The sequence below is a fragment of the Microcebus murinus genome, chromosome 10 (genome assembly GCF_040939455.1).
Source record: "Microcebus murinus isolate Inina chromosome 10, M.murinus_Inina_mat1.0, whole genome shotgun sequence".
Classification (NCBI taxonomy): Eukaryota; Metazoa; Chordata; class Mammalia; order Primates; family Cheirogaleidae; genus Microcebus; species Microcebus murinus.
In genome coordinates this window covers 95196744-95224321 of record NC_134113.1, presented here as the reverse complement: position 1 = coordinate 95224321, position 27578 = coordinate 95196744, and the positions used below count along the sequence as shown (strand labels likewise).

The 27578-nt window shown below is 54.7% G+C and overlaps 1 protein-coding gene across 2 annotated transcripts; it reads right to left on the bottom strand.

Moving 5' to 3' along the window:
• Positions 1 to 68: 68 nt before the first annotated feature.
• SCNN1A (sodium channel epithelial 1 subunit alpha) lies at positions 69 to 26533 on the bottom strand. Of its 2 annotated transcripts, XM_020287684.2 has the most exons (14): positions 25373 to 26533; positions 24727 to 25206; positions 15028 to 15295; positions 12767 to 12957; positions 10420 to 10518; positions 10176 to 10279; positions 9662 to 9825; positions 9181 to 9279; positions 8883 to 9000; positions 6049 to 6127; positions 5867 to 5924; positions 5657 to 5712; positions 5436 to 5511; positions 69 to 4963 (listed from the first exon to the last, which is right to left on the bottom strand). In XM_020287684.2, the coding sequence occupies exons 2-14, from the start codon at positions 25200 to 25202 to the stop codon at positions 4529 to 4531; spliced, it is 2223 nt and encodes a 740-aa protein (XP_020143273.2). In that variant the 5' UTR covers positions 25203 to 25206; positions 25373 to 26533; the 3' UTR covers positions 69 to 4528. The 2 variants fall into 2 exon arrangements, with proteins under 2 accessions (XP_020143273.2, XP_020143274.2); XM_020287685.2 differs by lacking the exon at positions 10420 to 10518 and having other exon boundaries at positions 25373 to 26532.
• Between the last annotated feature and the right edge of the window lie 1045 nt (positions 26534 to 27578).

Here is a 27578-nt window from a genome sequence, read left to right as displayed (position 1 = left end):
AGCCCAGTCAGAGGCGCTCGACTCCCAGATGAGCCGCCTGGTGGCCCCAACCCACCTATCCGACCACATCCCACCAGGCACCCAGGTGCAGTAAGTCCCCTGCCTGCTCCCCCGTCACCGGCCTTGCCCACATGGAACAGCAATGGAAAGACCCAGAGTTTTGGAGCCAACTTTACGGGGTTCAGTTCAGAAGGCTCCACTTTTTAGCTAGGTGCTCTTGGACACATAACCTAACCTCTCTGTTTTCCAATTTGCAAAATGGAGATTACCTGTCTCAGGGGCTTGCTATAAGGATTTGTTGAGACAGGACAGATAAGTCTCTGACATAGCAGTACTCAGTGTTCCTCAGTACCCCTTCCCTCTACCCCAGAGGTCTACACTGGTCTACCTAATCTTCCATTTCTTGGGAATTTACTTGTCCCAAACCTTAGAGTAAGTGCCAAGCCTTTCTGCTCTGGCCACACATGCCCCCACCTGGTACTCATCTAGTCTCTACCTGGCTGGTCTCCACCTGCTGATCTTGCTCTGCTGCCAACTGTGGGACAACGGGCAACATTGGTCAGTTCCTCGTTTATTGAGTGGAGGTAGCAATGTCTGCCCACCTACATGGGGGAAGTGGTGCCATGAGGATCAATGAGACCACACCCCTGATAACGCTTTGGAAATAAAGACATCTTCATCAGCTGTCACTGTGCGTTCCCATTGCCCTTTCCCCAGATATTCCGATACATCAATCAGAATGACTGCAGATATGGTGCACAAGCCCCTGGTTTTACAGATGGGAAGCTGAGGCAAGCAAGCAGGAGGCAGAGCCAGCAGAGAACCCCAAACCCCGACTTCCGATCCCAGGCCTCCCTGGGCTGTGAGAGCTGCACTGCCACCTCTCTCCGTCCCTTTGAGTGAAACCATACACCCTGACTCTGGGTACTTTATGCCATCCCCATTTGTGCAGGACATCTCCCAAGTGAATCCTGCAGCAAGGGTCCAACTTGCACTCATGCTTTCTGGGTACAAGGACCTTCCCTACACCCAGCCCAGCCCGAGGGCCTCAAGCAGCCCAGGCTGCTAGAAATGCAGGGAGATCAGGGAAGGTGGAGGTCCTAGGGCCTCTCCCTTGGAGCTGGCCTCCCAGGCCCCCCCCCACTGCCACCTCCCTGGCCTCCCCACTGTCATCCTGAGGGCAGAGTACCTATAGGTGACAATGGGGCTGTGGTGCCCCCAGCACTGAGGGAGCTGACTTCCCCCCATCTTCCAGCTTCTGGAGAACTGGGGGCTAAAGCTGAACCACAGAGCTCACTACCAGCGCACAGGGAGACCCGGCTACCGCAGGGGTGGGCCCGAAGCAAGGCTCTTGAAGAAGCAGGGTCTTTGGAATAAAGCGCAAGTTTCCAGCATGAAGAATAGGGGGCAGCCTCAGGCTCCTCATCTGAAAACTGGGACAGGTGCAGGTACCCCTCACAGAGCTGGTTTGATAACTCAGTGCATATAAAGTGTTTAGCAAGTGTTTGCCATATGCGAAGCAGTCAAGTGGTAGCCATATTAATCACTGTATTAATAATGAATAACAACTTCAATGTCCTATTTTTAATGTTATAAGGAATTTCTAATAGTCTGTGCTAACTGCCAAAGCCATACATAGCCTGGCACCAAAGGAGAATTTTTTTTCAATTTTTAGGATAAATGCTTATTTACTCAATAAGTTTAAAGCTTTGAGACATGTGGTTTTAAATTATTCAATAAAATTCTGGTTTTTTGAAAAAAGGAAACATGCTGAGAAGTGAATGAATCTAGGAATACACAAAGCTAACTAGTTTGCAGGAGGAGGTGACGATGTGACCATCATCCCTCCAGGGGTAGAGAACTGGTGAAAGAGAAGGGGAGAGACAGAAACAGGAGAGGGGCAGGCTAGGGGTGATGGAATTGGCCTTTGGGGTTTGTGGGGCAAGAGGTAAAGAAAAGAGTTTCAGATAGTGATAAGCTCCCTCCCCCACCACGTTTCTCTCTCTCTCTCTCACAAACACACACACACACACACATGCGTGTGCACACACACACACACTTAACCCAAAAGGGCACTGGACTCCAAGTCCATGTGACGTGGGCTCTAGCCCCACCCAGCTTTCAGACTGCATGTGTCAGAGGGAGGCGAGGTGAGTCACAGAAGGAGCCTTGGGTTCAAGACTGGTTCTGTGAGAATTATGAACTTGGGCAAGTCACTTCACCTACTGAGCCTGATAAGGAAAATGAGGCAATTGAAACGCTTTTATCTGTAACACTCAGATTCCAGCTCCTAACCCCAGGGTCCAGGAGTAATCCACAGACAGGGGTGGAGATCAGGAAACACCTGCAGGTAAGGAGAAACGAGCATGGGTGGGGCAGCTGACAGTCGGGAGTCATCCACAGATCTGGCCTTGTCCCCCAGGACCTCCCACCCCAGCCAGGGGAGAAGGTGCTGGGGACAGGGAGAGGCTGAGGGTGGCAGGGGCAGCCACGGGCAGGCTGCACCTGAGGGCTCTGGCAGAGGACACTTGCGACACCGACACCGTTTTCCCCTCATCAGCTTGAGTCTCGGAAAGGGAAGTCAGCAGTGCTCACGTCACGTCACGTCGTTCCCGGTCATGACCCCGTCCACCTCCCTGCTCCCGTCACCAGTCCCTTCTCTTTCCTCTCTTTCCCCAAGAGTCCCTTTCTCCTCCAGCACTTCAGGACAGGGAGACATAAGCAAGAGGAATAAGAGCAAGCCCACAGGGGAAGACTCCCCAGAGATAATGAGAAAAGGTCACTTCTGGGATCCAGCTGGCGTGGGCCACAGATTGGGGGTCAGAAAATTGGGGTTCCACTCAGCCATCTTTCAGCCTCTCCTTGGACCTCAGTTTGTCCCTTATTAAAGCTGGGAGGGTTCCCTCCGTTCCCCTCTCTGTGATGAAGTGCAAATGGGACTACAGAAGGCTTCAAGTTTCCAGAAGAGACTGGCCTGAGCCTCCCCTCCCCCACCACTACGGGGCAGCTAACAGGGACCACAGATGAGGGTCACACTGCAGCTGGTGGTGACTGGGCCTCAGCAAACGGGCCGGAGGATCAACGGTGACAGTGACGCCCGTGTCGTGGTGCACACCTGCAGTCCCAGCCACTCGGGAGGCTGAGGTAGGAAGATCACTTGAGCCCAGGAGTCTGAGGTTGCTGTGAGCTATGACGACACCACTGCACTCTAGCCTGGGGAACAGAGCGAGACCTTGTCTCAAAAAATAAAAATAAAAATGATGATGGTAACTAAAGTTGGGAAGGAAAAGAAGGTTCAGACATGGGAGAAGGCAAGTCTCCCCAACACTACAAGATAGGTCCCCCGAGAGGAGGGCACTACCTTACCCCTTCCACCCTACTATGGTGACAGACACAGAGTAGATGCTCAGAGACGCAAATGGGGGACCTTGCAGGACCATTCCATGTCTTCTAAGGCCCCTGAAGCATGATCACTTCCACAGGGAACCCCAGGGGCATGGGAGTCTATCCCCTCTCCCCAGTCCAGGACCTCCTAGCAGCTTGGGCAGTGACTCAGGGACGTGCATCCCCTCACCATATCCCTCCCAGCTCTCCAGACATGCTTTTGTGCAACAAACATTTATTGAACACCTGCCTACTTGCTCCAAGCAAGATGCTAGGCTAGACCTGGAGCATACATGAATGAACAAGACTCAGGCCCTGACCACAAGGAGCTCACAGTCTAGGTGGGGAGGCAGACACAAATGAACAAGAAAGTATAATGTGACATCAGCACTCCCATATATGTTATGTGGTGTGCTATGGGAGCCCAGGGAAGAGGAGAGTGATTAATTCTGGGGCAGAAGCCTTCACAAAAGTTATGGTGTCTGGGCAGGGTTCTGAGGGATGCATAGGAGTTCTCCAGCAGATAGCTGGGGAAGCTTCCATGGTGAAGAAATAGCTTGAGCATACCATAGAGCAGAGGCGCTAGGGTATGGCTCTGTAGGGGGATGGGGTACAAGGCTAGAGGAATCCTGGGACCGACTGAGAATGGCCAAGCCTTTACTACATTGGTCTGCTCCAGCCCTGGCGCTGGGGAGTGAGGGAAGGGGAATTGCCCAAGAACCAACAAAGGGGGCTTTTGGGTGGGGTTCCCCACCCAAGTTCAAGAAGAGGAGCAGACATCTGTGTCACTGGAAAGCAGTGTGTCCAGGCCAATCTGGGGCTGGCGTTAGCCACCGTTGGGTAGGAAACCTGCGCATGCCTTTGTGTATCCTTGTTTGTGTTTTGCTCAGGTCATCGGTCGTTTCCTAGGAAAGTTCCTTGTCAAAGTTCCAAGTTTGGCTTGGCTGATCCAAGGGAAAAGGAGACTCGTCTGCACTTGGGTGGGGAAACCAGAGTGTTCGGAGGCAGGACCAAGGGGTGGGCAGGAGCCAAGCAGATTCAGGGCAGCTCCATTGGCCACTGTCCTCTGGGCAACTTCCGGAGCCCCTCACGCATCCTGCTTCCCTCCCACACCGAAGGCAGTGGTGGCTCTGAGAGGAAGTCCCTAACATCTTTCAGCCTGCCTGCCTTGGAGGGAGGAGCACTGTCCCCTCTCAGGGCTCCCCCAGGGGACAGGCCGGGAGCCCGGCGCTGCAGAGCCCGAGCCCCCTGGGGACAGGCAGGGGCCCAGGGAGGCGTAGGCAGGCGGAGGGGCTGCCAAGGCGGGTATGGGAGCAGAGCTGGGCTGGGACGCGGCCGGGGACGTGGGGTGGGGGCAGAAGCGGGAGGGGAAGGAGGAGGGTGGAGAGGAGGCCACCTCCCGAGCACCCCTGCGCCCTCGGCCTGGAGACCAGTATCGGCTTCGGAACCTCCGGAGCAGCATGAGGGACGTGATGCCCAGGAGGTCGAAGATGAGCTCGGCCATTTCCACCACAGACAGCACCGAGGAGCCAAACCACAGGCTCCACTGGCTGCCCAGGTTGGACAGGAGGGTGACCATCTGTGAGGGAGAGAGTCACATGACCACAGGGCAGAGGAACCTGGGTGGGCTCTGGCAGAGGAGCCCCATCCCTCCTGCCAAGCCATCTCCCTTCCTCCCTGCGGGCCCACCCCTCCCAGCCCCTCAGCAGCCGGGGCTCCTTGCCTCTGACCCTTTCGCTTGGGAGCACATAGCTCCTAACCAGTGTCACCCAGAGAGAGCTGGCAGCTGGGCCACAGCCAGGAGCAGGTCTCAAGGGCCTTCTGCCAGCGTCTGGCACACCCCTCCCTCCCGCCACCCTCAAAGACCTCATGCTTCAGCCAAGGTCCTTCTTCCAACATGCCAACCTCACCGGTGACCCCCTACCCTCGTCCTTGGTCCCTATCTTTGAGGCCCAAATGCTCTGGCCCCACAGGTGCAACCCCTAGTTTTCCCTGACAGCCACCCTGCTAAGACCCCCAGAGAATCACAGACTCCACGAGGCAGGACATACCGTGACAGAGGGAGACTCAGAATTGGTTTTGTATTTCAGCTCCTTGAAGAAGATGTTGAGTTTGGCAACTCCATCTCTGGCACGGGGGAGAGAGTGGGAAGAAAGGGAGGAGAATCAGCGTCTGGGACCATCCTCCAATCAACCGCATCGATCCCTCTCCCCAGATCTGTTTTCCCTCCCAAGGATTCCTTTCCTGGGAATGGGACCAGGACAGGACTGACCTTTTGTTGTTGATGGTGTAATTGTTCTGTCGGGATAGCATCTGGAAGACCCATTCCTGGGAAAGAATGGGGTGTCACCAAGGTCACCCCCATATTCTTCGGGCTTACAGGGATGGGATCAGGGCAAACACACCCATACTCATACTACCCAGAGAAGGCCACAGCATCACATGCACACACATTTTCCCCACCCCACCCCTCCCCCTTTACCTGGGATGTCACCGAGGGCCACCGTGAGTAACCAGCAGAGAGCTGGTAGCTGGTCACACTGGGGACAAGAAAGGCAGTCAGTGCTGGGGTGGAAACCCCCCAAGGCTTAGCCGGGTACCCTGTGTTCTACCCTGCCAAGCAGCCCACTGTCCAACCCGTATCTGCGGGAAGGGGACACTCACCTGCATGGCTTCCGACACTTGGTGAAACAGCCCAGGCGGTCTGAGGAGAAGTCAACCTGAAGCTTATAGTAGCAGTAGCCTGTGGGTACAGAGAGGTGCCTGCTCTCCTAGAGCACCCAATTTTCTGCAACCCACACCCAAGAGGTCTCCCAAGACCCTTGAGGCTCCACTTTACAAGAGCACCAGGTAGCACGACCATGATGCCTCCCTCATGAGCAGCAGTACCAAAAAGTGTTTAAGAAATTAAGCTAAACCAGAAAGAAAAAAAACCAAAACAGGACACACCCATGTAAAGATATGTAGGATATGGCAAATACTTAAAAGACAGAAAGCAAAATGGGAACAACTGTTGTGTAAGAATAAAGGGATTAAACCACAATGAGATACCACTTCACCCCCATTAGGATGGCTATTATGAAAAAAGACAATAATCAGAACTGGCAAGGATGTGGAGAAATGAGAAACTTCATACACTACTGCTGGGAACGTACAATGGTGCGATCACTTTGGGAAACGGTCTGGCAGCTCCTCACAAAGGTTAAGCATAGAGTTACTGCATGACCATGCAATTCTACTCTCAGGTCTATGCCCAAGAAAATTGAAAGCATACATCCACAAGAAAACCTGTACACAAATGTTCACAACAGCATTAGCCACAATAACCAAAAAGAGCAAACCACCCAAATGTCCATCAACTGGGAAGTGGGTAAACAAAATGTATCCATACAATGGAGTATTACTCAGCTATAAAAATGAATGCAGTGGCGACACTGCTACAACCCAGATGAACCCTGAAAATATGCTAAGTGGAAGAAACCAGTCACAGACAGCCGCATATTGTGAGGCTCCACCTGTACCACATGTCCAGACAGGCAAGTCTATAGAGACAGAGACATCGGCGGTTGCCAGGGGCTGATGGGGGTTGGGGGCAGCGTGGAGGGGGCAAGGCTTGGGAACTGCTAACGTGTACAAGTTTCTTTTCTAAAATTGATTGTGGCCATGGTTGCACAACTCTGGGACTATTTAAAATGTAAACTAAAACTCAAAATTATACTAAAATAAAATGGTACACTTTAAATGGGTGAATTGTACAGGATGTCAATTATCTCAATAAAGCTATTACAAAAAAAAAAAAACAAAAAAAAAATGGATAATGGGACTATGGATTCCCCTCCTCCTCCATTCCCCAAATTCTAAGTGAGGTTATTCTGCCACTATTGCCACGTGTAGCACTCAGTCCAAAGTCCTCCAAGGTTTCCGACCACTCCCAGCATCCCCAGGGCGGGGATCTGCAGTTGGGAAGAACCACAGCCAGTCAGTCAGTCAGTCAGTCCCGGGAATGCAGCTTCTGTCCCTCCCACCTTCTCAGGAACCAGTATTGTCACTTCTCATCACAGATCTTCAAACTCACAACTTAGGAAGAATTGCTTGGGGGCAGGGAGGAGTCGTGGGCAGTACTCCCACCCCACTGCCGCATCCTGCCTGTCCTGCAAAGGAGCGGAGGCCACAGGGCCTGTGAGTTTCCCCAACTCTGAGTTCAGACAGCAAGGCACGAGACTAGGACGCGCAGTGGGACAGAGAGCTGCGCAGAGCAAGCCCAGGAAAGGAAGGAGGCAGAAGGAGCACCACAGACAGAGCAAAGGCCTGGACAGACTCCAAACCCCGGGTGGGACAGGCCACAGCCTGCGGGGGTCTGGGAGTCTCCCCCCGCGATGCCGGCCGTGGGCGAGCACGCTGGCACCCAGCACGCAAACCCTCCAGCTCTGTCCTTTCCTGCTGGGATTTCCTCTCCCTCTCAGCTTCCTGGCACACAGCCTCCCCGCTGCGTAGCTCAGCTCTAGTTGAAAGGAAAGAGATTTGTCTGCTCCTACGCCAGGATAAGCTCTCCAGACTTTTCTGTGTCCTCCTCCACGTAAAAAAAAATTCTTAAATAAGCAAGTCCAATATATGTATTTGATTTACAAACCACGTACCTCTTCTATTGAATGGATGCGGTACGTTCATTCTAACACATACGTAAAATGGGAAACGTGAAGGAAGGTCACAGACACACATAACTTCCAGTACTTTCTTCCTGCACCCCAGCGAGATGTCGTGGCCCACCCAGCCCAGGGAGCCAGCCCGCTCACACCCTGGCCCAAGCGGGGCAGCCACAGGCAGAGTGCAGGCCCGCTGGAGGTCCTCTCACTGCTCTTCCTGCCTCATGCCGTGGGCATTTTTTTTTTTTTTTTGAGACAGAGTCTCGCTTTGTTGCCCAGGCTAGAGTGAGTGCCGTGGCGTCAGCCTAGCTCACAGCAACCTCAAACTCCTGGGCTCAAGCGATCCTCCTGCCTCAGCCTCCCAAGTAGCTGGGACTACAGGCATGCGCCACCATGCCCGGCTCATTTTTTCTATATATATTAGTTGGCCAATTAATTTATTTCTATTTATGGTAGAGATGGAGTCTTGCTCTTGCTCAGGCTGGTTTCGAACTCCTGATCTTGAGCAATCCGCCCGCCTCGGCCTCCCAGAGTGCTAGGATTACAGGCGTGAGCCACCGCGCCCGGCCTGTGGGCATTTTTAAATGGGGTGATTCTTTGACAAACACACAAAAGCCAAAACAGAGAGAGAGAAAGAAACACTGAGAGTGAGGGACAGAGACAGAGAGGGACGGGAAAACTGACAGAGGCAGAGACAGGGGCTGAAAAACAAGAGGGGGGGTTGGGGGGGGGGCGGGGAACTGGTCCTGGCCAGCGGAGCCAGAAGCCAGCCCCAGACAGGGGACTGAGGGGAGAAAGCTGGGGACAGGGCGCACTGGGGTCAGTGGGGCAGGGCAGGGGCTCCCGGCGTCGCACCCCAGGAATTGTGCTTCCTGTAGTCGCAGTACTCCACATCCCGGGGCCGCGGGTAGAAGATGTAGGCGCAGCCGCACCGCGCGATCATGCTCTCCTGGAAGCAGGAGTGGATGCACACCTGCGGGAGGGAGGGGGATTCAGGCCTGACACAGCCCAGAAGGGGCCGGAAGGACGAACAGTTCTCACGCTGAGCCTTCATCCTCTTTCCTCACCCCCTTCCTCTCACGCCCACAGACACACACACCCTCCAGCTTTGACAGACCAACCAGTGCAGGCCACAGGAACAGCCGGCCCTCACCTGCTGCGTGTACTTAGAATGGTAAAGGTTCTTGACAGGGACGTCACTGCCGTTCTTGGTGCAGTCACCATAATTGCCCCCAAGTCTGTCCAAGGCTTCCTAAGAACCCACAGACACCAAGAGGTCAGAGGTCAGAACAAGCGGCCCCAGCCTCTGCTTGGACCTTCTGTCTTCCCGCAGTCCCAGGTGTATCTCGCACCTTGCCAGCCCCACCCGCTGTCTCACCACCTCAATACAGGCCGCCATGCCTACCCATTGCTCACGTCAAGGACACAGGTCCTAAGCATGCCCTGAGCCCCTTCTCGGCACTTCCCACCCCAGCCCCTCCTCAAGGCCCAACTCCCCAGTGTGACCCCCTCACCCCTGACTCCTGCTCCTGCAGACCCGCACAGGCTCCAGGCCACCCCACCTGCCCTCCCTGCCAGGCTCCCACCCCTCCTCCAATCTGGGCTCCCCCAGACCTCCCGGGCAGCAGCCTTGCCTTCCTCATGCTGATGGAGGTCTCCACGCCAGGCCGCACGTTAAAGCCACCATCGTCCATAAAGGCAGGCTCATCCTGCCCGTGCACCATCACCCTGGCCCCAGTCACCGTGGACAGCAGGGGAATGAAGTCATTCTGCTCTGTGCGCAGCATCAGGGACAGACCTGGGGTGCAGAGGACGCAGAGCTGGAGAGATCTCAGAGAAGGGTGGGGATGGAGACCCACCCCCCCACACACCCGTGCCTAGTCTAACACTCCACAGGCAGTGAGGCCAAGAGGACCTGCACAGAGACTTTGCAACCCTGGGCTGAATTCTGGGGGCAGGAGAAAGGCCTGGGACAGGCCTCCTCTCACGCCCAGAATGCACTGTGTGGCTCCCACGGGGACAGGGAGCAGAGAGGACTCCTCCCAGGATGGAGAGAGGGCACAGCATCTCTGGGGCTGAGCTAAAGGTGACTAACTGTGGGTGGGCCGGGGCAGAGGGCAGCCGTGGCAGGGACAGGCAGCTGCTCACCGTTGTTGATCCCAGGCATGGAGGACATCCAGAGGTTGGAGTTGTTCTTGTCGTTGAAAGTGTAGCAGTTCCCGTACACCGGGTGGTGGAAATGAGAGTAATTCCTTAGCAGGAGAGAGAGGAGAGGGTCAGAGAGCAAAGTGGAGGAGGTCGGGGGAGCAGGGAGAGGGGGCGGGGGGATACCGCCACTCCCCTAAACTCCTGCAGGATGTGTGCCCTTCAGAGCTGCCTGTTTGCTGATCACCTGCTGTGTGTGGCACATGCTGGGAGCTTCACCCACGTTCCCTCAGTCACTCCAACGACAGCCTGGGAGAGCCTCGTCCCCACACCACAGAAGAGGAAGCTAAGGTGCAGGGAGGTCAGGCAGCTGGCCAAAGGTCACACAGTGACAATGGACCTGGGCAGCTACCTGCCAGCCCTCCCACCAGGCCATGGACCTCGCTGACCTCACGGGCCTTGACTTGCGCCCCTAACCTCTCACACCCTAAATCTGCCTCCCCATTTGGACTGTGAGCTCCTTGAGGACCGGAGCCCCGTGTCACTCATCCCGGGTCAGCTCTGGGCTAGTCGCAAAGCTCCTGCACAAGGGAGACACGGGGGATAGTTAACAAACAGCTGCTGAGCGAGTGAGTGAAGGAGACAGAGGTGGAAGGGGACAGAGCTCGGGAGGGAGCGGTGGGACGGGGTGAACACGGAGTGAGGGAGGGAGATGGGATCCCAGGGTAAGAAAGGGGCCACGTGTTTTCCAGAGGCCTCTCGGTTCAGCATGTCTCAGACGGGTAAGTCCAAAGCAGATCTGTGACAGGTCTGGGGCCAGAAAGATCACACTCACAGAGGCACACTGCTGCAGGAGGAAATGTTCTAGAATTAGGCAGTGATGATGATTGCGTAACTCTTAATATACTAAAAACCACTAAATTGTACATATTGAAAGGATGGTATGTGAATTATATCTCAATGAGTGTTACTAAGGACAGATTATGGAGTGGGGGAAAGGGTTTAGGATATAGGGGAAGAGAGGGGTGAGAAAGCCAAGCTAAGGAGCTTCAACTTGAATCTGAAGGCCGTAAGAGACATGGGAGAATTTTAGACAGGACTCACTGGATAGTTCAGTATATGAAGTGGAGTAAGAACAGTGAAATACGAAGCTTCCTGGGCGGGTTTAGGGGCAGAAAGACAAGTTAGGGGGTGGTTACAACGATCCAGGTGAGAAATGATGAGGCTCTGAGCTGAGCGAGCAAGAGACCCAAGTGCCAGGACAAAAATGAACCATGGCCTTTCTGTTGAGGGGGAGCCAGGAGCAGGCAAAGGGAGAGAGGGTCAGGATGAAAACATTCGGAGACCACAGGTGCCAAGGTGACAGAGAGACTTGGTGGCAGGTGTGGGCTGGCTCAGGCTTGGCTGTGCTACTGTCTCACTTCTGTCCTCAAACAAACACAAGACTACAGAATCGTGTACTGGGCAGAGGTGTATGTGAGGGTGAGAGGTGGGGACAGAAGCAGGTGACACCTGGCCCTGAGGCCATTTGTTCCCTAGCAACCTGTAGAGTGGAGACACTGCCTTGGCGCCCTCCCCCATCAGGCAGAGGCAGGGAGAGAGCCCTGGGAGTCAAGGAGCAGACGGGGAAGGCAGGGCCGGAGGGGCCACAGGGCACAGGGGCCCTTCCTTTCGCCGAGCCTCCCTCAGCCCTCAGCCCGCTGGCACCATTAGCTCTTTGCAAGGTCCTTATGACAGGGGTCCTCACAGAAAGAACACCTGAGGGCCAGCGTGGCAGCCTCAGCTAGGGCTGCCCTGTGCCCCAGGGCAAGTCCCTCCACCTGCCTGAGCACAGGAGCAATGAGGCCCGCCATTCATTTCAGTCTATAAAGCGCCCTCACAGCTGCTATCTCGTGAACGTGACTCAACTCTTGAGGGGGTATCATCATCATCATCATCACTGGAGTACACGTGCCAAAAGGGCAAGGAGTATGTGGGTTTTTCCCTTTGATGTGTCCCAATTGTCCAGGTCAGTGACTGGCACAGAGCCGAGACAGTGGAGAATATTTGTTGAATGAACATTGAATGAATCTCATTTTTTATGTTTTGTTTCGTCTCCATTTTACAAATAAACAGGCTATACGGAGTGATGTGAAATGCCCAGTCCCGTGGCCGGGAAGTGACAGAGCCGGAGGGAAACTCAGGTGGAGTTCCTCCCTGCGAGCCACGCCGCCACGCTACTGCGAGCCTCATCTGGGGAGCGCCGCTCGGGCCCAGATGACCGCCCAGGCCCTCTCGAGCTTTGCTGCCAGTGGAAAGGGGCTTAGAAAGATGGAGCCCCAGGCTTGCAGGCCTTGGCTTCTCACAGCCAGACCTCAAGCCCCGGCCTTCCCAGGGCATCCATCTGGGGCTGCTTCACTCAGACCCAGCAGTGCAGGGAGCAGCAGAGTCTGCATGGTGACCCCGGGGAAGGGGTGTGGACTTCAGGCCTGGGCTTTCCCCTCGCCTGCTGGCAAGCATTTATTTAGTCAACAAGCATTTCCTGGGCAGCGCCCATGCAGGGACTGGGGCTGACCCAGGAAAGGAACCGGGCAGGACAACTCAGGACAACTCACGCTTGGTTGCAGGACGCCTGGTTGAAGCGGCAGGCAAAGATGAAGTTGCCCAGCAGGTCCTCCTCCAGGGGTGGCGAGGTATCGGACAGTCTGGACAGAATGTTGATGTAGTGGAAGCGGTACCACTCCCTCACCGCGTCCACCCCTGACGAGTAGGTCTGGTAGAAGCAGTCGGATTTGTTCTGGTTGCACTGGACACGGAGACCACAACATCAGAGGGGGCCAGCAGCGGGGGTAGGCAGCAGCACGGGGCCAGCGTCCACGAATAAGTGGTCTGGGTGCGGAGGACTGATAGGTGTCAGGACCCAGGAGTGGGTTAGGACAGAAGCGGGAGAGAAGCAAGAGCCCCGGGAGCATGGGATTAAGGACGCGGTAGACCAGGAGCTGCACACACGTGCTTGGGGTTCGTTTATAGAGCCCCTGAAGGGAGGAGCAAGAATTCTTCTCCCCATTTCACAGATGGGAAGACTGAGGGATCAAGAGGTTTGTCCCAGCTGCAGAGCTGGGCTCAGCACTCCACCCACACCCTGGAGGGCCTCCCTTAGACTTCCCTCGGTTCCTCCCCATGTATCCTTTCTCTTTTACTTTGTATTTTTTAAAACATTTGTCTCCCTTTTTACCATCTCCTTATTCTCTATCTTAGGCTGCCAGCCCGGTTCTCTCGCACGGAGGGTCCCCACTGAGCCCACCAGTAGGGGCTGGAATTCCGTTTCCATTTCCACCAAACATGTGGTTTACTGCCGCTTACACCCTTTAGCTTCGGCCCCCGCGAGGAGACCCCACAGGCTGGCGCACCCAGAGGTGCTATTTAGTTATTTAGTTTATTTTTATTTACTTATTTGCTTATATTTTTGCCCACCCCTCGCGTCACTAGGCCACGGAGGCGGGTCCGGAGTCCGGAGCGGGGGCGGGGGCTTCGGACGGGGCGGGGTCCGGAGAGGGGTCAGGGGCGGGGCCTTCGGGAGGGCGGGTCTGGGGAGGGGTCATGGTCTCCTGGTGGGGCGGGGTCCGGAGGGGGGTCAGGGGCGGGGCCTTCGGGAGGGCGGGTCCGGGGAGGGGTCATGGTCTCCTGGTGGGGCGGGGTCCGGAGAGGGGTCAGGGGCGGGGCCTTCGGGAGGGCGGGTGCGGGGTGGGGTCGTGGTCTCCTGGTGGGGCGGGGTCCGGAGGGGGGTCAGGGGCGGGGCCTTCGGGAGGGCGGGTGCGGGGTGGGGTCATGGTCTCCTGGTGGGGCGGGGTCCGGAGAGGGGTCAGGGGCGGGGCCTTCGGGAGGGCGGGTCCGGGGAGGGGTCATGGTCACCTGGTGGGGCGGCGTCCGGAGGGGGGTCAGGGGCGGGGCCTTCGGGAGGGCGGGTCTGGGGAGGGGTCATGGTCTCCTGGTGGGGCGGGGTCCGGAGGGGGGTCAGGGGCGGAGCCTTCGAGAGGGCGGGTCCGGGGAGGGGTCATGGTCTCCTGGTGGGGCGGGGTCCGGAGGGGGGCGGGGCGGGGTCCGGAGGGGGGTCAGGGGCGGGGCGTTCGGGAGGGCGGGTCTGGGGAGGGGTCATGGTCTCCTGGTGGGGCGGGGTCCGGAGGGGGGTCAGGGGCGGGGCCTTCGGGAGGGCGGGTCCGGGGAGGGGTCGTGGTCTCCTGGTGGGGCGGGGTCCGGAGAGGGGTCAGGGGCGGGGCCTTCGGGAGGGCGGGTCCGGGGAGGGGTCATGGTCACCTGGTGGGGCGGCGTCCGGAGGGGGGTCAGGGGCGGGGCCTTCGGGAGGGCGGGTCTGGGGAGGGGTCATGGTCTCCTGGTGGGGCGGGGTCCGGAGGGGGGTCAGGGGCGGAGCCTTCGAGAGGGCGGGTCCGGGGAGGGGTCATGGTCTCCTGGTGGGGCGGGGTCCGGAGGGGGGCGGGGCGGGGTCCGGAGGGGGGTCAGGGGCGGGGCCTTCGGGAGGGCGGGTCTGGGGAGGGGTCATGGTCTCCTGGTGGGGCGGGGTCCGGAGGGGGGTCAGGGGCGGGGCCTTCGGGAGGGCGGGTCCGGGGAGGGGTCATGGTCTCCTGGTGGGGCGGGGTCCGGAGAGGGGGGGGCGGGGTCTTCAGGGGCGGGGCCCGGATGGGGCGGGGCGGGGCCTGCATGGGCGGGGCCCGGAGGGGCGGGGCGGGGTCCGGAGGGGCGGGGCGGGGTCCGCAGGGGCGGGGCCCGGAGGGGCGGGGCGGGGTCCGCAGGGGCGGGGCCCGGAGGGGCGGGGCGGGGCCCGGAGGGGCGGGGCGGGCCCGGCCCCGCGCGGCCTTACCAGCTGGAAGCCGATCTTCCAGTCCTTCCAGTCGACTTGGGGGCTGTTGTCCCGCATGCCGGAGGCCGCGCTGCGCGCTCGGCGGGCCGGGAGAGGCGGGGGCGGCGCCCGCAGGCGCTGCAAGGGGTGCGGCAGAGTCTCCCGCAGGTCGCGCCGGCCGCGGGGGCGGGCCACGGCGGTGTTGGGGGACTTGTACTTGTACAGGTCGAAGAGTGTCTGCTCTGTGATGCGGTCCAGCTCCTCCAGCTCACCTTTAATTTCGGTGTACCTGGAAGGGACGATGGGGAGAGAGTCGGACTAGGGCGGCCTCGCGCGAATCCCTGGCCTCAGTTTCCTCCTCTGTAGCCGGTGAGGTCCGTTCATCCCGGAGAAGCCTGGGGAGGAGTGCTCCGGTGTCTCCAGGGCTGTCTCGCGGGGGAGGTGGAGGCAGGAGTGTCCGTGGCGGCGACCTGGAGCCCGGCATGGCAGCATTTATTGCGGCCTGTTTTTTTTTTTCTTTTCTTTTCTTTTTTTTTTTGAGACAGAGTCTCGCTTTGTTGCCCAGGCTAGAGTGAGTGCCATGGCATCAGCCTAGCTCACAGCAACCTCAAACTCCTGGGCTCAAGGGATCCTCCTGCCTCAGCCTCCCGAGTAGCTGGGACTACAGGCATGCGCCACCATGCCCGGCTAATTTTTTTTTCTATATATATTAGTTGGTCAATTAATTTCTTTCTATTTATAGTAGAGACGGTCTCGCTCTTGCTCAGGCTAGTTTTGAACTCCTGACCTCGAGCAATCCGCCTGGAGCCTCCCAGAGTGCTAGGATTACAGGCGTGAGCCACCGCGCCCGGCCTGTTTATTGAAAGAGAGCGAGGAGGCGCCTGTCTGTGGGCCACTATCCCGCACGCCGGGATCCACAAGGGAACCCGGAACTTGTCGGCCTTTTGCTGTGTGCAGGTCTTCCTGCCCCATCCTCTCAGGCGAGGGTGGTGGCCTTTTGGCTTGTCTGCCCCTGGACACCTAAGTCTAGGGTTCTCAGCTACACTTTTAGAACCTCCCAGGAGCTCTTAAAATACCAGATGCCTCAACCACCCCGTCCCCCTCCCCCTTCCTCCAAGACTGAGTTGTAATGACTTTCAGGTGTGGCCCAAACACAACAAATGAAACACTGTGCAGTGTAATCCTCACGTTCCTTCTCAATACAGGCCCATTACCGTCTCCAGCATCAAAGTCCAGAGTAGCAGGGTCTTGGAGAGACAATGTACCAAAATAAAACAAATATCTAGGCCTAATAAATTGAACACGTTTGCATGATACAAAACCAATATACAAAAATTAATTGTATTTCTATATACTAGCAATAAAAGGTTGGAATATTATACTACAGAACAACACCATATTAATAACAAATGGCATCAAATTCCTAAGAATAAATCTAGCAAAAGATGTGCAAGACTTCTAACACTAAAAACTGTATTGAAATCCCTGCAGAAAGAAATCAATGATCAAAGCAAATGGAGAGACATACATGTTCATGGATAGGAAAGTCAATATAGTTGATGTCTCCCAAATTGATCTTTAGATTCAAAACAATCCCTATCAAAATTTCTCGAGATGCTTTTTAAGAAATTGAAAGGTTGATTATAAGATTAATATGGCAAAGCAAAGGATATAGAATAGTCAAAAAAACTTTGGAAAAGAAGGGCCAAGTGGGAGGCCTTATCCCATCTGACTTTAATATTTACTATAAAGCCACAGTAATCAAAAGTGTTGTTCTTAGTAAGAACAGACAATAAATCAATGGAACAGAGTCCAGAAGTAAACTCACACATCATGGTCAACTGATTTGACCAAAGCACCAATTCAATTTAGTGGGAAACATTTTTTTTAATGTAACAGATTGTCCTGGAACAACTAGATACTGTATGGGAACAAAACATCCTCAATCTCTACCTTATTCTATGCACAAAAATTAATTCAAGATGGGTCATAAACCTAAACATAAAATTCAGAACCATAAGGACTCTAGAAGTTGGAAGATATCTTCCTGACCTTGGGGTAGGCAAAACTTTCTTGTAAAAGAAATATCTAATGAACAATCCCTACAACAACCCCATTCAGTAGGCACTCTTATGAATAGACCTACATTTTTAAAAGATCTCTCCAGCCTTTCTACACAACTGGAGTAAAATGGTACAACCACTTTGGAAAACAATCTGGAATTCCACAAAAGGTTAAAAATAGAGTTACTATACATAACTATATATATATATATATAATTTCTCCTATATATATAATTTCTCCTAAGAGAAATTAAAACATATACCCACACACACACACAAAATTGCACACAAATATTCACAGCAATATTATTTATAATAGCCAAAAACTAGAAACAACCCAAATGTCCAATTGATGAAAGTATAAATACAATGGTGTGTGTCCATACGCTGGAATATTATTTGGCAATAAAAAGGAATTAAGTATTGATCCATACACCAACATGGATGAACCTTGAAAACATGCTGAATGAAAGAAGCCACTCACAGAAGACCACATATATTAATAGTATGATTCTATTTACATGAAATGTCCATAATAGGCAAATCTATAGAGACAGGAAGTAGATTAGTGATTGCTCAGGGCTGGGAGTTAGGACAGTGGTCCCTAACTTTTTTGGCACCAGGCACCTGTTTCATGGAAAACAGTTTTTCCATGGGCAGGGGGAAGTGACAGAGTTCTGCAGCCTGGTCCCTAGCAGACCACTGACCAGTACTGGGAGTTGGCAGGGTTAGGGGATGGTGGGAAAAGATAAAAGTGATTGCTAAAGGCTATGATGAGCTTTCTTCTCTGGGTGATGAAAATGTTCTAAAATTGACTGTGGTGATAATTGCACAACTCTGTGAATATACTAAAAACCATTCAATTGTATGTGTTAAGTGAGTAAATTATATAGTGTAGTGTGTAAATTATATCTCAATAAAGCTGTAATTTTTTTTTTTTTTTTGAGACAGTCTCACTCTATTGCTCGGGCTAGAGTGCTATGGCGTCAGCCTAGCTCACAGCAACCTCAAACTCCTGGGCCCAAGTGATCCTTCTGCCTCAGCCTCCCGAGTAGCTGGGACTACAGGCATGTGCCACCATGCCTGGCTAATTTTTTCTATATATTTTTAGTTGGCCAATTAATTTCTTTCTATTTTTAGTGGAGATGGGGTCTTGCTCTTGCTCAGGCTGGTCTTGAACTTCTGAAAGTGTATTTACATATCTAACATCACAGTTCCCTATGTACAGAGAAAACAAACTTATTTAATCTTTGGTATGACTCAGCATACTGTTAGCTAACACTATTGTCATTCCCTTTTCCAGGTGAAAAACCTGAGGCCGGGTGAATTCCTCCAGATGTCACGGCCAGGAAAGGGGTCAGATAGCATCTTCCAACCATCACACTGCCCCTGTCTGTCCCTGCTACCTCCGGCTACTTTAGGAGGGCCACGTGGTGTCCCAGAAAGAACGCCCAAACCAGCACCAACTCGACGCGGGTCCTGGTGCTCTGGCTACATACTTTCTAGCATGTAATGTTGGGTAAGCAATGCAACCTTTCTGAATCTCAACCTCAGTTCCGCATCTGTAAAATGGGGGTAACACTAGATTAGTCTACCACATGAAGCTCTTGGAGGGTGAAATGAGAAAATATCCAGTGACACCAAGTGAAGAGACCATGGACTGTCAGGAAGACACAGAATAGCCTGAAGCCCAGGAAAGCGAAGTGTCTTCCTCAAGGTCACACACGAAGAATCCAGGTCCCCCAGACTGGCTGGAGCTATTTCCAACGCAAGCCACCACATCCTGGCTGGGCCTCCCTTCCCAACCCTTCTCCCAGCTGGCTCCATCCCTCTGTCCCCTCCTCCGCCTCCTGCACCTCCCTCCCTCTCATTAGGAACTCCAAGCTGTTGTCACACCCCTTCCTCCAGTGAGCCCCAGTAAACACTACCTGGTCTTGCAGCCCCTGCCCCCCACACACACCTGTGACAAGGCCTCCAGAAGCGGTGTGGCTCCACACGGAACTCCCTCACTCCCCAAGGTCACTTCTGTCCTTTTTCGGGGGGGTTAAGGCAGGAAAAAGAACTCCTATATCACCCTTTCAGGAAAGGAATCTCTCCCTCCCGACTCCCTGATACTAGAAATTCCTATAGCAAGAGGCAGAACCTTTGAGTTGACACTGAGAACTGAGAGAATTGACCACTAAAGAGAAAGCACACGGATGACATCAGTCTCATCCTGAGAAAGCAGGGGCTGGAAGGAGGGGATAGACAATGCCCAAAGGGGCTCCCACAAGGCCGTCCAGCCCTTCCAGCCTCGACCTCTACCCACGTCACAGTCACAGCCCTCCCGCCATCTGCTCTGGCAGGCAGCCCCACATTGGAGAGTGGGTGAACTCTGCACAATCACCAGGCAGGCATTACCTTCTCCATTTTACAGTTGAGGAAACTGAGGCCCATCATCTAAGCAATTTCCCCAAGGTCACTCAGCTAGGAAGTACTAGAGCCAAGATTTGAACCCAGGCCCGTCCGACTCCGTGCTTTCCCACCACGTCTGCCTACGTCTGACACCCCTGCTCTCTTGCCATCTAGCCTCCCCCTTCCCCCTCCTTGCCTCCTCTTACAGAACAGCCCATGCTTGCCCTGACAGCCTTGGGACTTGCCTAGGCCCCCATCCCTCCCCTGGGAGGCCCCTCCTGGAGCATTCTCAACCAGCATTTCCAGGGCACCAGGTGGGGGGGGGGAACACTAGGACACACAGCAGCCAGCTTCCTCCCCTGCCACTGTGCCTCCAGGGAATGCCTAGAAGCCTTGACTTCCCTTTCTCTGGCCCCTTCCCTAGCTCCATTCCTCTCCTCTCAGCATGTCCAGACTTGTCTCCCAGGGGCTGGGAACACTCACATCACAGGCAGGTGCCCCTCACCTGTGAGCCCCTGGGGACAGAGATCACCCCATTCCACAGTGTGGAATTCAGTCCTGGCTGTGACATCTTAAGAGCAATAGGCGCTCACAAAACAGTGATTATTCAGAGGATGGACAGCCAGGGTAATGGTCTAGAAACCAATTTGTTCATGGAAAAGTTAAAGGAACTAAGTTTCAATCAGCTTTCCAGCCCATATCCCAACCACTCATTAGCTGGTTACCCTTGGGCAAGTTACTTATCTCCTCTGTGCCTGCTTCATCATCTGCAAAGTGGGAGTAATAATAGTACCTGCTTCACAGGGTTGTTCAGAGGATTAAGTGAGTTACTATATGAAAAGAACTGAAGCACCTGGCAGAGTAGGTACTGTATAATTGCTGCTGTTGTTCTTGTTATCATTACTGTTATTATTACTATTATTGGAGAAGAAAAAGCTAAGGAGACACAGGAGCACTGCCGGCCACTTAGCTACCGTGCAGCCTCATGGTCTGAACAAAAGCGGAGCTAAAGACCCAGACTCCGATTCTGACTCCTCCACTTAACAGCAGGGTGACCTCTGCCAAGCCTTTAGGTTCTGGGAGGCTCAGTTTTCTCATCTGACTATGGGGCTCATACCTGCCCTCCTCATCTAACAGATACAGTATAAGGATGAGGACTAAACTCTGATCTTTTTCTTTTGCTAAAAACTCCTTCCTAAGGAGGCCAGCTGTGTTAGGCTGCCAAAGGCTAAATTCCCACTAAGCGGCTTTTGTTAACCAAATAAAGCGGTGGTTTACTTCCCAGCCTGATTATGGTATGGCATTAACATCACCCAAAAGAAGCCCCTATCATAACCCTAGCAGATGCCTATCGTAAATTTAAAATATCTTAACTCAAGCATCCTAGCAGATGCCTATTTGTAAATTTAAAGCATCCTAGCAGGTGCCTATCATAAATTTTAAAATGTCCTCCTGTCTGGACCTCCCAGAGTGCTCACACCCTTATCTTAAAATAAGCATATCCTTTCTGGTCTTCTAGATAAAGTCTAACTCTGTCAGCCAATTGCCAGCCAAGAAATCTTTAAACCCACCTATAACATGTAAGGCTCCCCCCCTTTGGAGATGTCTCACCTTTTGGGGCCAAACCAATGTATGCCTCTCATGTATTGATTTGTGACTTTGCCTGTAACCCCTGTGTCTCTGAAAATGTATAAAACCAAACTGTAGCCCAGCCACAACAGTCCACTTGCCCAAAGCCTCTTGGCAGTGGCTCCGGGTCATGGTTCTCAAATTTGGCTCAGAATAAATCTCTTTAAAATTATTTTACAGAGTTTGGTGTTCTTCCTTTGACAAGGATGAAACTGAGAGAGTGGGCTTTGCAAACTGCCGCGCAGTTCCCGCTGTCGTAGCTGCACCCAAATCCATGGCTGCAGGAGGAAGGAGGAGACATCTTTAGGGCTGCTTCAAAGAGACAGAACCAGGACCAGAGGACAGAAGTTATCATGAGGCAAACTGCAGCTTTACCCAAGGAAGGGCTTTCTAATAGCTGCTGCCACAGAGGCAGCAGGAGTCCTGCCATGAGAAGGGTCCAGTCACTGCGGCAGGGACAGGAGGGTTGGACAGGAGAGTCGCTGCAGGAGTCTGGGTCTGAGCTCTGTGTCCTGCCAGGCCTGCTGAGCGAAGCCTGGGGTCCGGGTGGTGCGGGAGTGCAGGGTCTGCCCACCAAGGTCTGGGAACAACAGTCAGCACACTCCCCTCCCTGCAGGAGGGGAAACTCTGGGGAATTGGCCCTCTCCTCACCCAGGCCTCCTGCCCTGCCATCTCCAGGGAAGAAGATTCCATGACCTCCTTTGTTGCTCAAGAACCCCAAGTTCTTAGGTTCAGACTAACGTCCTTCCTGGGACTGGACAAAAAGAATCCGTCTGTGGGCTCCGTCTTCCATGGACCTGGGTATGACTCCTTTGCGTGAAAAGCCTTTTGTTGACTAGAGAGAAAGGGAGGCGGTGGCCCACCCTTCCTCTTGAATTCTTACCACTTCCTCATTTAGTCTGAAAGGTCTTTGGCTCTTTCCTTTCCTGAAGTTCCCACACAGTCCATCTTCCTCCTCTCCCCCTGCTGGCTGCTTCCCTCAGCAGGTGAGTGCCCCTTGTCCCTCGCTGCCTCATTCCTGTTCCTCTGTCTCAGCAACTGATTTCCCCGTCAGTCCTGCTTCCCTGGGAGGAGTCAGTCACCCTGCTGCCTCTGCCCAGCAGCCATGACTCACAGGCAAGTCAGCACCCACCGGGCTGCATTAACCTGTCCACCCTCCCTGGCCTCTCTCCCGGACAGAAGCCGGCAGCTCCTGACAAATAGTCCTCCTGACTACAGCTCTTCCTGCTGGGCTCCCGGCAGCCGCCCCAAACCTGGGATGCCTTTGCCTGGTCCCTACTTACAGTGTCATGGGACAAAGAGCTTTGAAATCAAACACAGCTGGTTTGCAGCTCAGCTGCTAACCTGAGATGCACTGGCTCTTAGTTGGGAGGGGAGATTTGGAATCCCAGTTTCACCACTTGCCACCTGTCTGAACTTGGGTCAGTTACTTATGGGCCTCACTTTCCTCATCCATAAACTGGAAGGAATCTCGGTACCTACTTCCATGGTCTGTTGTGAAGATCAAATAATTTAATAATGGAATAATTTGATTTAAATTTAATTCACTTTTAGAAATATCTGGCACATAAATATATACAAATGTTTGCTATTATTCTTGTTAGTTTTTTATTTAATAAATAAACGTATTCCCTTGCTTAAATTATTTCACCTTGCTGAGCTTTAACTTCCTCATCTGAAAAATGTAAATAATAATGCTCACCTCATGGGCTTGTTAGGATTAAATGAGAGAGTCTGCAAAGCACTCGGCACGGGGTCAAGCATGTAGCTCAGTAAGTGTGCAGTCCCCTTGCCTGTGCCAGGGAGCCTCCCCCCGCTCACCTCCTGTCCTAGGTGTTGCAGCCCTGCCTCCCGCCTGCAGGCCCCTGGAGGCAGGGGCCACAGGTTCTACTCCATGGAGCTGCTTCTTGTACAGGGCCCTGCACACAGCAGAGCCTTAGAAAGTACGAGCCTCCCCAGATTCGCTCCTGCCCTCTCCATCCCTCACCCACATCTTTCCTCCACCTTCACTGACTGCCTACACCCTGCCTGTGGGCCCACCCCCTGCCTGCCCTCCCAGTGCAGCCAGTCTCTCCCCTCGGCCAGTCTCTCCCCTCCACCGTGGCCTAAGGGGAGGAAGGGCTGGGGAGCCTGCAGGTACCAGAGGAAGAAAAATGAGGCTGAAGGGAGAAATTGAAGAGCTCTGAAATGAGATGTAAACATCTGATTGGAAATTCCATGTATTCCACGTCCTGCATCTCGGGTATTAAGAAGAGGCTGAGTTTGGGGATCAGGCAAACAGGATGAGTCACAGTTCGGTCACTATCTCTCTAACCTTGTGACTTTTCTCTTTGCCTTAGTTTCCTCAAGTGTAAACAGGGGTAATAATAGTAGTAGTACCTGCCTCATGGGATTTCGTGTGAATTAAATGAGATGCCTGCAGACAGCTTAGCAGTGTCTGTTGCAGGAAGTGGCTTCCTTAGTAACGTCCTCTACCCTGGACATTACACGGCGGTTAATCAACACGATGGCCCAGCATTCTTTTCTCCCCAGGACAGGATATGCCAGCCCTCATTATTACAGTCCATGACACGCCTTCAGACATGATGGAATATACGAAGGGGCCTCCACCCCCAACACGTGACCAGTCCCAGACATCCATAACCCCACACACACCCAACCCGTGTGCTCACACTCACGCACTCTGAACGATCTTATGCTCCTTGAAGGCACACTAACTCACACGGCTTTTGTTATATCGAAGTGTGCTGCAGTTACTCGTGTATGTGCCTATCTCTGCCACCTGATTTTATCTTTCTGTCCCCAGCACCTAGCAAAGTACGTGGCCTTCAACAAAGCTTGTATGAATTACTCATGAACCTATTTTGTCAGGTGCCTAGCACTGTGTCTGGCTTGAAGCGGGTATCCCCAAGGTGTGGCACGGCTGAGTGAACACAAATTAAAGATGTCTATGAACACTCAGTCCTGCCCCCACTCCTTCTGCCCCTACTCAGTCCTGCCCCCACTCCTTCGTGGTTACTGCTCCCACTGGCGTCCAGCCCCAAACTGGCAAAAAGCACCGATGAAACCCAAACTTCAGGACACAGCAAAGCACTCAAAGGCCAGGCCCCTGGGCAGCGACACCTCCACTTTTAGCCTGTGTCTTTTAGGGAACAGCTTGACCAGGGCTGCTCTCCAGCCTGACCCATTCTCCTGGCTTTGCAGCCCTAACCTCCATGCCAACTCCCTTGTAAACAAAAACTGACACCACCCACATCCTGGGTGGCCTCCCCTCTCCAACAGAAGCAGGTGGAAGAGGCCTTGTTCTTTGCTGTCATCTTGCTCCAGGGAAGGGATGGGGCTGAGCTCAACCCTGCCCTTTTGGAACTACTCCCTCCCACTTGCAGGAGGGATAAGGGGAGGGGAGGGGAGGGGAGGTCACTCCTGGCCCAACACACACACTCCGGGATGGCTCCACTGGGCAGAGAGGCCTGCGAACCAAGCCTGGGACTGTCTTGCCTGAAGGGAGGTCTACCTGGGGGAAAGGATTATCAGCTCCCATCCCGGGATCTGGGGGTCTGCCAGCCCAATGAGCACCTGGGGACCCTCATGCCACCCTTCAGGGGCCAGGGAAGTAGCGGAGGGACAGACTGACCTGTAAGGGTTGAGGGTGCAGACGGTAACGGCGGGGAAGACGAGCTTGTCAGAGTCGAGGTTGATGTTGAGGCTGACGGGGTAGCTGAAGTACTCCCCAAAAAGCAGGCCGAACTGCCAGTACATCATGCCGAAGGTGCACAGCCACAGCACTGCCCAGAAGGCAGTCTTCATGCGGTTGTGCTGGGAGCACACCAGGCGGATGGCACCATGGATGGTAGTGTTGTTGCAGAAGAACTGGAAGAGCTCTCGGTAAGAGCGGTGGAACTCGATCAGGGCCTCCTCCTCCTCCGTGGGCTGCTGGGGGGCCGTGGGTTCGGGACCCAGTCCCTGTTCCTCAAGCTTGTCCCCCTTCGTGAGCCCTTGGATGGGCTGGTGGGGGCAAGGGTCTTGCTCCTCGAGCTTGTCCCCCTTCATGAGCCCTTGGATGGGCTGGTGGGGGCAAGGGTCTTGCTCCTCGAGCTTGTCCCCCTTCATGAGCCTTTGGGTGGGTCGGGGAGGGCAAGGGTTAGAGTCAAGGCTGAATTCTGCTCTCTGAGCACCCTTCCCCATCACCACTTTGAATCCAGGTGCAGCTGCCCCAGCCATGCCCACATCTCACCCTGTGCCCACTACCCTCCCCCCCACCTTCCCAGGAGCCAGCTCACCTGCTGAAGCCTGGGAGCCGGGCTTCCCTGGAGTGGCCTCTCCTCTGCTTCCCTGATAAGGCCACCTCTTGGTTCCTGTCCCAGCACCTCCCTTTCTATCTCCACAGCAGTCAGTCTCTTCCTTTGGTCTCAGCTCCTGCCCGGACTCCCTCTGTCTGCCTCCTCCTTCTCCCTGGGTCTCTTTCTCAGCTCTCCTCTTCCTTACCTGCCTCCTCCCCCTGTGCCAGACTTTCTGATCCTGCCTCTCTTCCTCTTCCTCCCCTGCCTTTCCCCTGCCACCCTGGGCCCGCTCCTCCAGCCTCCAGCCCCGGCTCCAGGGACCGCAGGGCTCCAGGAGGCCCGGCCGCCTCCCGCTCCCCACTCCCAGGCTGTGGCTGGACTGGGACCGGTTCCTTTCCAGTTGAATCTGGCAGCAAAGCCTCTCCTCCCCCTCACCTGACAGGTGCAGCAGCCTGGCCAGGGAGCCCGCCCGCCCGACTAGGATGGAAGCGACGGGAGGCTCATTAGCATCTCAATTAAAGGTGAGCAGGCAGGGGGAGGGGCCAGGGAGGAGTCTGAGCCCGGACTTCTCCCAAGGGAGGAGGCTCCCGAGGGCGGGAGAACTGGGAGCACCGGGACAGGGAAGGCAGGGGGCCTGGAGGAGACTGCAGGCAGGGGATGGATGGGGAGCTGGCAGGCCAGGAGGCTGCGAGACACAACCACAGGGAGGCTCAGAGGTGTGAACAAGTAAAAGGATCCTGAACCCAAAGCCAGGAGGGTAAAACAAGGAAAAAGGACAAGCCAGGATGACAGAGTGGGGAAGCCGGGAGGGGAAGGAAGGCTGAAAAAGGCAGCCAGTGGAGGAGGACAGAGCAAAGGACAGGTGGGACAGAGGAAGGGCCCTTGGGAGCAGAGGCAGAGAGGGGGGGACCAAGAGGAGGGAGCCTGCCCCTAAGGGAGTCCCCCTCCATGCAGGAGCACTGCAGGAACAGGGTCTCCTCCTGCAGAATCCCCCCAGGGCACCCACAGGTCAACCTCACCCCCAGGTGCTGGAGAGAAAGGAGAAAGGGTCTCTGCAGGGCTCCTCCCTGCTTACTGAGGTGGGAGCACTCGGGCGGGGAGCATCTGCCTCTTCCTCCTGGTCCATCCTCTTTCCTCCTGGCTCCTCACCATCCCCCCAACCTTGTCCAGGCCCGGGAGGGGCCCAGGTGAAGCCGGGCTGGGCGGGAACCTGGGACATTCTGTTCTTTTTCACACTATTGGCTGCCAGGCCAGGAATGTGTAATGTCCTCTGTTGTGGTCACGGGGTTGCAGGAATGTGGGCTCCTAGAGGCAGCACAGCGTGAGAGCCAGTCAGGGCACTGTGGGCACAGCCTGGGGCGCAGGGAGAGTGGGCACCAAGGGGCAGGGAGGGATGCAGCCGGTGCTGGGGGTCTGGGAGGAAGAGCATGGGCATGGCCCAAACCTACTCGGGCCCTGCAAGGAAGGGAAAGCTCATTGGTAGCGCTGTTCTTCTCCAAAATCTCTGTCCAAACTTAATCCAGTGAAAGGATCAAGAGTGAAATGCCAAGTGGTGAGCAAGTAGAGAGGGCAGGGTCAGAGAATCAGGCCATAAAGAGGGCTGAAGGAGACACAAGAGATCCGCCCGCACAGCCCAGGCCCTGCACACGGCAGGCCTCTGCTGCGTGCTGTGGGCCCCACAGGAGGCAGGCCAGAGCGCAGGAATGCTGCCACTGGCTTGTCCTGCCTCCCTCCGGGTACCAGGCGTGCAGACCTAGGCCCAGGCCCAGCACTGCTGTAGACGGTGGAAGGGCCCACAAAGGATTCTGGTGGCAAAAATAAGAGGCAGGTGCTGAGGGACCCTGGGGGTGGGGTGGGGCTCGCCCCAGGAGACTCAGGAAGACTTCCCAGAGAAGGTGTCATCTCAGCTGGATCCTGAAGAACAAAGAGTTTGCCAGGCAAAGAAAAGGGAACAGGTGTCCCCAGGCTCAGAGTACAACCTGGTCTGTGGCTTCCTCTCTTGTGGCCCCTTAAAGTGACAGCTGGTGTCAACCAGATTCCAACCCAGGTCCCGTTGCTTACTTGGCACTTGCTCACAATGCCTCCCCTAGGAAGGGAAAGGCTGGCTTTTTCATCATTTTTCTGATGAAGAAACTAACTGACCATCCATGGGGATATGCCAGTTTTCCGAGGGTACAAAATAGCAGCAGCATTATAAGCAGAATTC